This window comes from Gymnoscopelus microlampas (genome assembly GCF_963454915.1).
Source record: "Gymnoscopelus microlampas genome assembly, chromosome: 5".
Taxonomy (NCBI): Eukaryota; Metazoa; Chordata; class Actinopteri; order Myctophiformes; family Myctophidae; genus Gymnoscopelus; species Gymnoscopelus microlampas.
The window spans coordinates 17334666-17348165 of record NC_139942.1 but is presented as its reverse complement, the minus strand read 5'-3'; the positions used below and the strand labels follow the sequence as shown (position 1 = coordinate 17348165).

The following is a 13500-nucleotide window of genomic DNA, read 5'->3' as shown; positions in this document are numbered from 1 at the left end:
CGTGAAGGGGGAGGGTCGGTTGGGGCTCCTTGGTTGCTATTGCTAACACTAACAGCAAAGAAGCTGTGTGTGTGTGCTGCTAGTGCAGTGTGTATAGGAGCGTATATCACTCTTATCTCCATATTTCTGTGTTATTAGTTAATGTTTTATTTGCGGGTATGAGTAAAAAGGGGTTCCCGGCCGGCCAGAGGAGGACGCCAGTCGTTCCGGATAAGGTCGATATGTCATTAGGTAAGAACTAGGCCTAGAGACGAACCAGCAACCTGCTACTACTAACCTACATACTGTACTAGTAGTACTACTACTAACCTACATACTGTACTAGTGGTACTACTACTAACTACTATCGTTAACCACTTAAACCCTCAGTTCTTAGTCAAAACTGACCAGAGTTTTGATTAATTGATGTACTTTATTTAGTAAGACATGAGAACATCAGTATGGAAGTACAAATTAACAATACAAGGTCTACTAAACTGGGAGACTCATTAAGCACTGAGCTTGTTTAAGATGAGATCCCCATGCACACAAATCATGATGACATATAAGAGACAGACAGAGATATACACACTACTATACAGAATGTCATACAATCAGCTTACAGGTTACTGGTATGAAGAAAAAATAATGTACAAGAGAAGAAAAATAAATAGGGGGGAGGTTAAGACTTTAGACAGGGCCCATTTTCGAATTGCAGCCTCCTGAAGGTGTATCTTTAGGGCAGTTTTGAAAGTGAGTAGGGTTTTACACTCCTTTACTCCTTTTGGTAGGGCGTTCCACATTTTTGATGAATAGCATGAGAACGAGTTCATTCCCTTTGTTGAGCCAAATCTGGGTTGAACGTGATTAGTGGAGCTGCCTATGGTGTTATGATCGTGGACTTCATTAACATTTTGGAAGTATTTAGACAAGTTGCAACGGTTCTTTGACCGAATTCCCTCTACACCAAATGTCTTTGCCAAAAATTGCTCATGTGTGAGCTTGTAGATCTGTCATCACCACAGGTGAATGAGTGACCTAGTTACCGTTACTCACCCTCATGTCAGTGGAAAGACCAGTTTCTTCGTCCACAAAACACTACATTTTAACACTGCAGGGAGGCTGTTAGATAAACGGATTCTGATTCAACACAATAGGCTCTATGCACAGCAGCCATATTATCACTTCCTTCACAGGTGTTACCAATGCTACTAATGAAGGCTCTGTTCCATTCAGTGGTTCTCAGATTTTTCCACGACCCCCATAACTCTGAGAGTTACACACCCGTAAAGGGCCATTTGGGCCACCTGATTCGGATGCTATCAATGCATTGAATGGGAGATTATCACGTTTTATCAGACCATTGAATGGGCGAAGTAGGCGACCTACTTACCTACCCGCGATTTATCAGACCATTCATTGGGTGTTATCAAGACATACTGACCTACCAACGGAGATGACTTAAATAGTTCAGTTTCGGTTTTGGTTTTGGTTGTTTTGGTTTCGGACCATGACGGAGGCGCGCAGTCTCAGGCGAGCTGGAGCCCCGCGAAGGACCACCGAGGGAGCTAAAGCGACCGAGTTGCCGTCCTGAGCGGTGCGACGCTCGCCTGAGCCTACTCAGCGCCGTTGGAGTTATGTACCGATAGGCACAGAATCGTAAATATTGTTGTGGGGACTGCTCCGCCTCCAAAGTAGGTCAGTAGCTCCTGATTACGCCCAATGAATGGTCTGACAAATCGCGGGTAGGTCCGTGTATCGCCTACTCATCACCTACTCGCCCCATTTAATGGTCTGATAAAACGTGATAATCTCCCATTCAATGCCTTGATAGCATTCGAAGCCGGTGATTTGGGAGTGTTTCCAGTGAGCCAACATGCACAATATCAGCACCCTGACTCTGTTTGACCAGAATGGAACAGAGCCTTCATTAGTATCATTGGTAACACCTGTGAATGTTTTACAATACGGCTGCTGTGCATAGAGCCTATTGGAGACAGTCCTGTCCTTCACAGTTGGAAACAGCACACACAGTGAATCATCAACACAAGTCATAATCCAAGCGATTGAGATTATCTGCACTGGTTGTAAATAATATAAGAGTTATTTTTGGAATTCATCTTTAGTCTAACTTTATTATCAAATCGCAAGTTTACACAAAAGGAGTTAGTTAAATTATGATGTGTAAGATTCCCACACATTGTAATTACATTTAGAAGAAATAAGAAGTACGGTTGCAGCAGCGTAGAAAACGGTGATAAACAACAGGGATTATGTCTGTATTTGTAAGAAGAATAACGATAAAACATATAAACCCAGAAGCAGTCACTACGTAGTAGCTGCAAAAAGAGACAGTGATTCTACTCTTTCTACACTCAGTCTGCGCGCAGGGGGGCTCTCTCAGGCTGGTGGGTGCTGCTGGCGGGGAGGCATTAGCATTTCTTAAACTTATCTGGTTTGGTCGTTAAGGTGTCTTGACTGTCCTGAGGAAGAAGCTTTTCTGGAGTGTACGACTACCACTGCCTTGTTGCTTTGTGACTGTACTAGTGGGGGCGTGGTGGAGCCATTTCCCATGTGAGCAAATCTGAAACGGTTCATGGTTGGGGTGGGTGCGATCTTTAATGATTCTGTGAGCTTTGCTGACACAGCTTTCATCGTATATAGATAGGTCATGGATGGAGAGAAAGTTGCATCCGTTGATGCATTCCACTGTCCGCATGACCCATGGTATTGCCTCTATGATTGAGGTCGGTACAGTTCCTGTACCAAGCAAGCAGTGATGCAGCCAGTCACGACGCTCTCAGTGGTGCCTCTGTAGAAGGCCCGCAGAACTTTGTGGTCCATGCCTGCAGTCACCTGAGAAAGTGGGGTCGTTGTTCTCCTCTCTACTGCGGCACCTTCTATGCAGACTCATGGGTCGTGCTGTCCGCGTGGCTTCCCTGTGTCGTGTATGATCGGCTCTTTTGTGTTGTCGACATTGATAGCCAGGTTGTTCCCTCGGCACCATCGCGTCAGTTTTCCACGTCCCTTTAAGCTACAATGGTCAAACTAACTAACTTTATCCATGTTCCACTGGCATGAAGATGGATAGATCCGTATTATAATGACTGAATTGTCAATGTTTGGGTGATCTATTCTTTTTCCCTTACTAGCCATAGTAAATACTAGAACTTGCTGAAGCATTTCTATCACCCTTGTTTGTTTTTTTACCTCATCAGATGACATCATTCGTTTGAACAGAAGAGAGCAACAGTCAAAGGGTAGACAGCCCGCCGGCGGGAACCGACGGCCGGTTATGAAGAAGGGACGTTTTGCCCAGGGAAAGGGGTTCACGCCAAGGACTGGAGGACCAGCCCAGGGAAAGGGGTTCACGCCAAGGCCTGGGGGACCAGCCCAGGGAAAGGGGTTCACGCCAAGGCCTGGGGGACCAGCCCAGGGAAAGGGGTTCACGCCAAGGCCTGGGGGACCAGCCCAGGGAAAGGGGTTCGCGCCAAGGACTGGAGGACCAGCCCAGGGAAAGGGGTTCATACCAAGAACTGGGGGACCAGCCCAAAGAGGTATTTTACTTCATATTATAATTGGTTATGACTGGCTATATAGTACCTGGGAAAAGGCACAGAGTGCCACGCTATGAGCTTGTAGCTCTGCTATTTTTGAAAAATCTTGAATTTGTGTGCATCTTTGAATATATATATATATATATATATATATTTAAAGTGAACATTTTTTACTCAAATCTTTGCTTCTGGGGGTCCCTGGCATAAAACAAACAGATTTGCACAATAACGGCACGGAGCTCAACCAAAACGCGTGCTCACATGGCGCTGCCCCGGAAGTACTCTCCGTACTGGCAGAGATGTGCGCTCCACTGAGCATGTGAACCTTTCTAGTGGTTTTTAGTCATGGCTGCCAGTTCCCACCTGATGTCGTGAGGGAGTTCTGACCGCTCCTCACCGTACTGAATAACTACTAGCTTGCATAATGTCTTCAGTGTTGGACTTAAATCTAAGATGAACAGACCATCTCCAAAGAATATGATACGATCTCCCACCATGCAACAGCACATACAATACATCTGAGAAGGGCCGTTTCCCCTCACTTCAACATAATTCCAGGTGAAGGTCAGTGGGTTGAATTTCCACATATAATTTAAGTATCCCCCGTTGTAGCCACCATACATGTACAGCTCTCCATTGTAGGCAAAGGCTGAATGATCCCGGCGTCCTTCTGGGAGAGGCTGTGCAGGAGGTGTGTTCAGCCAGTTGTTGGTCTCTGTGTCAAACATCTTAGACAGCCACTTGCTGGACTCAAATACAAACATCTTTGTCCCGATGATGGTGGCAGAGTGACGATGTAAAACAGGTGGTGGAGTTCCTCTGGTGTTAATTAAAGCCCAGACCATTGTGGTGGTGTTCAACTTGTACATATCATTAGTGAGGGATCCTCCATAGATATACATGACCTTCTCCAAGACACAGGTTGTGTGGTTGAACCTCGCCTCTGGAACGGTTCCAGAAATCTCGGGCTTGAACCATCTGTGGGAGTCGACATCAAATCCATAGAGCAGGTTGCAGTAAGGATACCCTCCCCAGATGTAGACGCAATCTTCTATAAGTGCAGCTGTGTGGCCATGTCGCCTGGAGGGAACATCAGGGGGACCTTTTCCTCTTCCATTTGTCAATGGGGGCAACTTCCTCCAGCGCAGAGACACTGTGTTAAAGATGCGGACTTTCATCTGACCACTGTTCTTGTGATAGTTTCCTTCAAATAAGTACACCTTGTGTCCGACCGCCACAAAAGCTGGGGAGTCATTATGATGTCCATTCAGATGTATCGTCCAGTGAAACATTACACACACCAGCACCACTGTGTGAACCAGTAAAAGTAATTTAAAGAAAGGTTGCTAGAAGGCAGGGCAATTTATTGCCAGAAGTTGCTGAATGGTGTTGTGTTAGAAAATACAATAACAACATTTAAAAGGACAATTACATCTGATGTAATAATGATGTTGTGATATCATTGCGTGATGACATCATTATGGAATAGCTAATGACGTTACTCAACCTGAATGTCTATTTGAGCTAAATCTATGATCAGAATTTTGTCAGTACTATGACATTTCCATATTTGGGCATATCATGATAAAGTCGCGGCGGATTTCCCCTTTAACCGGGCACTGCTGATTATCAAGTCTGTCGATCTGCGGCAAAATGTATATCAATTTAGGGGTCCTGGGGGGGGGAGGGGGGGATTCTATTTTGTTTTTATCTTATTTTAAAATGTACATAAATGTAATACCGTACCTTTTTTTTATTCGCCAAGTTAGATGTGTAAGTACTCTGCAATCAATGATGGGCTCTTAAAACTCATGTTTTCCAGGTGGAGTGGTAACGAGGTTAGGTCTACGAGCCAGAAGAGGTCCTCCTCCAGTGGGTAGAAGACGTGGGCAGGGGGTCATCACAGGCCTGGCGGCCAGGAGAACCGCCGCGCTTCAGAAAGTCATCAGCCCACTCAACAAAGTAGCTGTATATCAGGTAATACTTCCTTCACAGGTGTTACCAATGATACTAATGAAGGCTCTGTTCCACTCTGGTCAAATCAGAACCTATATGCTCTAAAAGCAGTGGTACCCAACCTTTTCAAGGCCATGAGCACTATTCCAATGTGTAAGCCGAGATCTACCAGTACAATATGTAAAAAAAAAAAAAAAAAAACAATGAGCAAGACACATTTAATTTAGCTATTTCTGACAGGCTCAATCTATTTGCATACATCCACACAAAAGCTAGTAGTCTAATTGTGAATAGAAAAAATGACAAAAATATTGGAAAAATATATTAAAAGGTCAACATATTAGAAAATGTTTTAATAAAGTTGACACTTTTTAGGTTACTTTTTAAAAACAAATGAAAACCCACAGGGACATGAAATACATTTAATCTAATCTTCAATGCACTTTCACAATATTGACTTTCTCATCAATTAATATTCACATTTATATATTCCGTCCAATTGATTGATAAGATTGTTTTTATTGGCAAAAAAAGCATACACATATATATTTGTACTTTTGACAGATGTGACGACAGATTATCTGTCATCGATTGTTAGGGATAATTAAATGTCTGTGAGGGTTTGTTAAGATTTGGGAAGTCTAATGCACAAAAAAAAGCCGACAAGCTCATGACTTGAGCTTTAACGTTGTGAGCTTGTAGGTCGGCTATTTTCCCCTCATGGGTCCAAATAGTGTCCGGTCGTGTCCTTTTTCCTTTAAATGATAAAGTGACACGCTGTGAGCTTGTATATCGACTGCCATTTTTGAATAGCCAACGTATAAAATATGGATAAAGTGGTTAAAATGATTGTGATGGTGCTTAACAAATGTAGCTGGGGGGCCCCCGGACCCTACTTTTGGAACCACAGCTCCAGGGAAGGGCTGTCAAACTTATTTTTAGGACTGGGCAAATTGCCACTTCATGCAGGCCGGATGGACACCCCCCCCCAGACTAGATGTGCACCTGTCTTCATGTTTTTAATAAATAGATGTGAGTAAAAATGAAATATAAAAAAAAGTCTTCCCAATGAGTCTGCCCATGAGTCTCCAGTTTGAAGATTCTTCAGGATATGGCATACATACATACATACATACATACATAAATACATACATACATACATACATACATACATACTTACTGACATAAGTACCAAGAAATTAGTTGTTTGAGGTAAACCATCTGTCTTGAAGACATCATGTGTGCTCTGTCCGTTATGCAACATCAAACAGTAGAATGCACCTGTGAAGACATTTATGCTCAACTGAGCTAATGAGCTTCTTGGACTGCACCATGTCGAGGGGTGTTTTCTAGATCGTGAAACATGCATAAATAAACATACAATAAATACATAAACCCACATCAATTATATTAAAACTCTTAATGATCTACAGGCAAGTAAGTCTTTCCTTCAAAATGACTCTGTGCACTTCTACAACAATATCCTAACTACGCAATTAACCATTACATCACAACTAGGGCTTGGACCCGTTAGGATTTTAATGGTTCCAAGGCCACTGTGCAGGTAGAGTCGCACATGAAGCGTCTGTGAATTCAACCCCTAGTGATGTTGTCAATTAAAACGTCCTCTCTGCAGAAACCGGGGCCGAAGGCGAGGCCCTTCGTTCAACGCAACAGCGCCCCGTACAGAAAACCAGAAGTACAGCGGAGGCCCTACAGACAGACGGACCTTCAGAGGAGTCAGAGTGCGACATCAGTCAGGAGGCCGTTTCAACTGAGGAGACGGTAAGACGCGCGATAATACCTTGTAACTGCATATTGAACCACTTAAACCCACGTAGTTTACTAGGGGTCCTATACCAGACCTGCTCCTTTTTTCCCTATACACAAAATATTTTGGCCAAAAAAACTGCCAATCTACAAGCTCAGAACGAGCTTGTACGATCGTCGTCGTGAGGAACATAACAGGAACATGAGCGTTGACGTTGCTTAGCCTTTCGGACGGCTTGTAACGTTTTAATTGGGAGAGCTCTCTTGGTCATAATTCTGTACACATAAAAATAAACAACTCATGGCACTTGCGCACACGCCGCATTTTGATAGACAAACTCGGGTTATTTGGCAGTGGTGGAAAGTAGCTAAGTACATTTACTTAAGTACTGTACTTAAGTACAATGTTGAGGTCTTTGTACTTTGGAAATACGAGTATTTTCAATTTCCAATACTTGTACCTCTACTCCACTACATCTCAGAGGCAAATATTGTACTTTTACTCCACTACAATTATTTGAAAACTTTAGTTACTAGTTACTTTTCAGATATACATTATCCTATTAATAAACATACATTAACCACTTTAGCCCTATTTTATGCGTTGTGAGCTTGTAGATCTGCTATTTTCAAATATTTTAGTACTTTTGCTTTTGGTACTTTATGAACATTTTGACGCCAATACTTTTGTACTTTTGCTTGTTTACTTGTACTCTATATTGCAGTATTGGTACTTTTACTTAAGTTTAGAATTTGAGTACTTTTCCCACCGCAGGTTATTGGTCCTATAACGCCTTGCATGTCCTGATTTTACAGGCCCCTGCCACCTGTCCATCAGGCCCAGAGGGAAGCCCGTCAGGCCACCTTTCTCTTCCACAGGGGACTCAAGGTATTGAATGCCTTCAGTTCACCAGATGCCGCCTGGCTGTGAGACGCCCTGGTGCTTGGGGGCCTCATACCAATAGGCTCTATGCACAGCAGCCATATTGAAAGGGCCCCCTTCCTTACTTCCTTCACAGGTGTTACCTAGAGCTTGTAGAGCTGCTATTTTTGAAAAATCGTGAAAATGTGTGCACATTTTTTAAAAGCGAACATTTTTGTTCCAGGGACCTCCAGGAGCAAAGATTTGAGTTCAAATTGTTGTTTCAAAAATAATATATGTATTCAATGATTTACAACAAAAAAAATCAAGGTTAAAAAAAAAGTAGCAGTAGATCTGCTATTTTTGAATAGTCGGAAGTATAAAACAATGGTTATGGCTCAAATCTAAAATGGCACACATGCGTTCCTCCCGGATTGAATGGGTTGTTCTTCCCCCTGTTGGATTTCCCATCACGCTGCAGGTACACACCCAGGTGCAGAAGCCAAGTCCACAAGCTGCTCCAGTCAGAACTCGTCCGTGAGTATTCCAGGATATGGAGAGCCTTTTCTTTGTTGTTGTTTGTTTTTGTTTTTTAGCTGTCAAATAAACTTGACAACTGTATGGACCCCACAGGATGATTAGCTGTCGTCCCCCCCCCCCCCCCATTGCTATATAGACTAGTGTTCAGTAACAGGAGTCTCCCTGTCTCTCCAGCTCTTTGACACATTCACTGCCCAGGGGCTTTCTATATGCTGGCAGGTAGCTTCTGCCAGCATTTTGAAGCATTCTGACTTAATTTTTCAAGAACCACAGAATATTTATCTCCAGTATGATCGATCCCCTGATGGTTGCTAATCACGGAGGAAATCACTGTGCTTTCGTGTTAGAAAAAAAAAATGTCATTGTGACCTCCCGTTCTCTTGTTGTACCCAGTTGAAAATGGCATGTTTGGCCAAAAATACATAGTAAAACACAGGAGCCGAGATACAGGATTTTAAAGTATTAAGTTAACCAGGAAGTGAATGGAGCAGTAAATCTTCGGATCACGTTATCTTGGGTTGTGGACGTTTTTTTTTTTTTTCAATGACGGAGATGGCGGTGAACGGGTGGATTTTAAATGACGGAGATGTCCGTCAATGGCAGTGAATGTGTTAATAAACAGAAGATGCATTTTCCGGTCGGGATAGCAATTTCATCCAATCAGTAGAGACGACTCATACAGGATAAACAAGTGAAATTGGAAGTGATGATGCAAAGAAATGAGCTGACAAAATTGAAACTGGCACACTATAAGATTGAAGCTGATAAATGGGTACCCTCTCTTCATTGGCTGAGATTGGTATACCCACCTGGAAATGTATTTTCTGTTTATCAAAGCGCTGGAAAGACAACACTGTTACTGAACAATGATTTACTAGAACTTTAACCTTAATAAAACAATAAAACATCACTTACACTATCTCTAAATATCGTCTCTGTCGGGTGGAAACCCTCATATGTCCCAAACTGTTATTTTTGAGGATTCAAATTCAAAAATGGCAAAAAGAAGTAGATTGAATTGAAAATAATTGAAAAGTTTTTATTTTTTTATCCCCAAGCTAAAACATGGGGATAGGAGGTTTTCTGCCCGACAACAACGATGTGATGTGAGCTGTGTGACTGCAATGTTGATGGAGAGGGATTTTGGAGGGGTAGACACCGTCTGTGCAGCTGTGGTGTAATAGGTCTGCCTCTAAAACACCTTACACTTCTCACCACCAGGTGGCAGACACGTCCATCAACAACACGCACATCAACAGACAGCAGTGGAATCCTGACCGTTTCAATTGACAACCCCACAGCCAGAACACAGCCCGAGTAAGTTCACATTAGGTGTGCAACAGTTTGTCGATTTTAATCGATTATAAAATATTTGATCATTTAATAAAGCAATTGATTCATAATCTATCAAAAAAAATCAAAAATAGTGACAATAGGTGATCTACTGTAAATATCTCAATAGCAGAGCAGGGAGACCAAATACAACCCCCCCAATTGTATAAGTTATATTGCATTAACATACTGTATCATACAGATTGGACTAAACATTTAACTCATTGAGTGCCAGAATTTATTTTCTTTTTTTTAAACGTTTGGCAATTCTGGCACTCAATTGTACTACCTTAACCTATGAGTATGTAAAAGAACAGAAACGAATAAACAAAAAATATTTCTATATTATGTTGTCCCAGTGCCAGAGTTTTTTTCACAGAAAACAAAAAGTGCTTAGGAAGCGAGATACAGCCTTTTTCATTTCTAAGTTAAACAAGGAGTGGATGGAGCTGCAAATCTTCAGATGATGATATCTTGGGTTCTGGACATGTTTTTTACTATTTTTTCAAAAACACGTCATTGGCACGTTGAGCCATAGCGGTAAAAACACGTGAAACACGTTAATGGCACTCAATGAGTTAATTTGCCAAAAAAACGTACATAATATGCTCTATAAGTCAGTTATTGGTTTTAAATATAGTTTTTTACTAGGTTTTCGGTTGATTGCTCAGCCCTGCAACAACTTCACCCATTAAGACCTGGAACGCATCTGTGTCATTTTTAGATTTGAGCTAAAAAGCATTATTTTACGCTTTGGCTATTTTTGAAAAATCGTTGAATATATATATATTTTTGAAGCGGACATTTTTAACTCAAATCTTTGCTTCTGGGACCCCCCTGGAACAAAATATTTTGAGATTGGGGGTCCATGACCAAATACATATAATTTTGGGGGTCCTCGACGTGAAAAAGATTTGAGCACCACTGATATAGAAACATACGTTTTTGGGATTTAGAAGATATTTTGTAGAATCGGCTCCAGGTCTTAACAACTTAAAGATAATGCTTGCTGTTTTCTCAAGGCCTCCCACCTCGTGGTTCCTGCACCCCCCTGCCGCCGCCCCCGCCCCCGTCAAGACAGAGGTGGTGGAGAAGAAGATCCCCAAAGGAGTGCCCCTCCAGTTTGACATCAACAGCGTGGGCAAACCGGTGAGAGCCGCGCGATAAGCCCGCTGGATTTAGCGTGCATGCCTAGATATGAGGATCAGAATTCAAGCGCTCGCCTCCCTAATCCTCTTAACGCTTCAAGACCGGGAACGCATCTGTGTTGTCATTTTTAGATTTCTTTGGGCTATTCAAAAAAATTGCAGATCTACAAGCTCATATGATTATTTAAAGGTTTTAAATAAGTATTTGGCCACGTACATTACATTACAGTCATTTAGCAGACGCTTTTATCCAAAGCGACTTACAATAAGTGCATTCATCGACTAAACAAGATCCAATAAAACAGTTATTGGATCTTGTTTAGTCATTAGTATCATATCAAAACAGTTTGAGATGGGGGGGACCCCCCCCCCCATCTCAAAATGTTTCGTTCCAGGGACCCCTAGAAGCAAAGATTTGAGTTACAAATGTTTACTTAAAAAAAAATGTATATTCAAAGATTTGCAAAAAAAAATCACGTTTTTTCAAAAATAGCTGATCTACAAACTCATTGTAGATCTGCTATTTTTGAATAGCCAAAGAAATCTAAAAATGACACAGACGCGTCCCCGGTCTTAATGGGTTAAGAGGATCGATTTCGTTCTCAAAGGAGGACGTTGACTCGCTTCTAACTGTTTATTTTTATGGTAATAGAAAGAAAAAAAAAAGTCTGCAAGCTAATTTAAAGTGTGCATAGGATTTTGCTGACAGGCCTCTCTTCTGAACGTTTTCTCCTCCTCTCTCCTCGCAGCAAACGGCCATGACCCTGAACGAGCGTTTCCGCATTCTGAAAGATCGACGCGTGGCCACAGCGCACAGCAGCAAAGGCAGTCGATTTGTCACCGTGGGCTAGCTAGCAACAGGACGGGGACGGGGGGGGGAAACGGACGCTATACCTGGGAACCCTTTTTCCTCCCACTCACAGGCCTATACCACCGACGTGTACCCCAGCTTTTCGACGGATGGAATAACTAAGACTGGTCTCTCTGGTTAACCTGTGGATATGGACAGGCTGGGATTTACTCGGGGAGGAAGACCGGTACAATAGGCTCTATGCACAGCAGCCATGTTATCACTTCCTTCACAGGTGTTACCAATGCTACTAATGAAGGCTCTGTTCCATTTAGTGTAGCACAGTGGTTATCAGATTTTTCAATTTCCACGACCCCCATAACTCTGAGAGTGTACAAATGGAACCAAATGGACCCGTGACGTAAAGGGCCATTTGGGAGTGTTTCCAGTGAGCCAACATCAGCACCCCGACTCTGTTTGACCAGAATGGAACAGAGCCTTCATTAGTATCATTGGTAACACCTGTGAATGTGTTACAATACGGCTGCTGTGCATAGAGCCTATTGTGCACACGTGCCCAACGACGAGAAGAGCCTGTGTGAAGGTTTATTAACGGAGGGTGATTAATTCTTTCCTTTGGGTTTACAGTACCAATATTGATATCACGTTCTCAGCTGTTTGTCTTGTGTCATGGAGATAACTATATTGGGGTGAAAAATGTTTGTTGTTTTTTTGCCCGGGACTTTGGACTGTTGATACAATGATAACTGCTTAGGTGATGACGTTTTTTTTAACGCCATTGAGCTGTTGTAGTGGAACCTATCTACCCCGCCCCTTCCACATTTTTGTAAATTGTTTTGTATTGTTTGTTCAAATAAAGAAATAGAACACAATTCGATGTTGGTTTTTGTAAGTTATACTGTAGATTTATAAGCTTGCGTTGCAGGATGAACATCCTCTGGGTGCCTCTAAAGTTTCCATTTGTAAACAAATGACACCATCTAGTGGTGAAATGAACCAAACTATCACCTTTGAGATTTTTGTGCATTATAAATCAAATCCATTATTACCGCATTTAAAATGTCAAGCAAAGTCACATTTCAGTAGGGCTGGGCGCGTGACATCATCGTACCTGGAGGTTATGCGGGAACGCCTACTGAGTGGCATAAAAATACTTTCTGGCCTTGACAGCCCATACATCCAAACAGAAAAAGATTGTGTTAAACTCACCAACATGGCAGCTGTATGGAAAGCTTAAATTATCCTCTTTCTATATGCCAAGTTTTAGAGACATGTTATGAGCTACTTTCTGTCAAATTCCGTGCAGGTGATTACTTTTCTAAGTGTCAGAGTTTGTTTTCAATAACAGTATGTCCTGCTGCCTCCTGCATTATGTGCAAATTAGAAACAGGTGGTACGTTAGGGAGGTAGGACCGTTGAGTGATTTCTCCACGCTGCTCAAGTCTAGATGAGGGGGGCGTGTCCCAGTGGAAAAGTGACACACATGCATACTCTCTTTATCAATATGAGACTAGATAATGTCTGGGATTTGGAATATTGACATGG

At 42.3% G+C, this 13500-nt stretch overlaps 1 protein-coding gene across 2 annotated transcripts; it reads left to right on the top strand.

The window, feature by feature from the left end:
• The first annotated feature begins 23 nt into the window (after positions 1-23).
• LOC311045820 (UAP56-interacting factor-like) lies at positions 24-12827 on the top strand. Of its 2 annotated transcripts, XR_014600810.1 has the most exons (10): positions 24-231; positions 3198-3536; positions 5359-5513; positions 7129-7277; positions 8079-8151; positions 8606-8661; positions 9886-9981; positions 11019-11145; positions 11894-12181; positions 12492-12827. XR_014600810.1 is itself a non-coding variant. In XM_084057878.1 (9 exons), exons 1-9 carry the CDS (start codon positions 159-161, stop codon positions 11993-11995), a joined length of 1170 nt encoding a protein of 389 aa, XP_083914004.1. In that variant the 5' UTR covers positions 24-158; the 3' UTR covers positions 11996-12827. The 2 variants fall into 2 exon arrangements, 1 of the variants encoding a protein (XP_083914004.1); XM_084057878.1 differs by having other exon boundaries at positions 11894-12827.
• Positions 12828-13500: the final 673 nt, after the last annotated feature.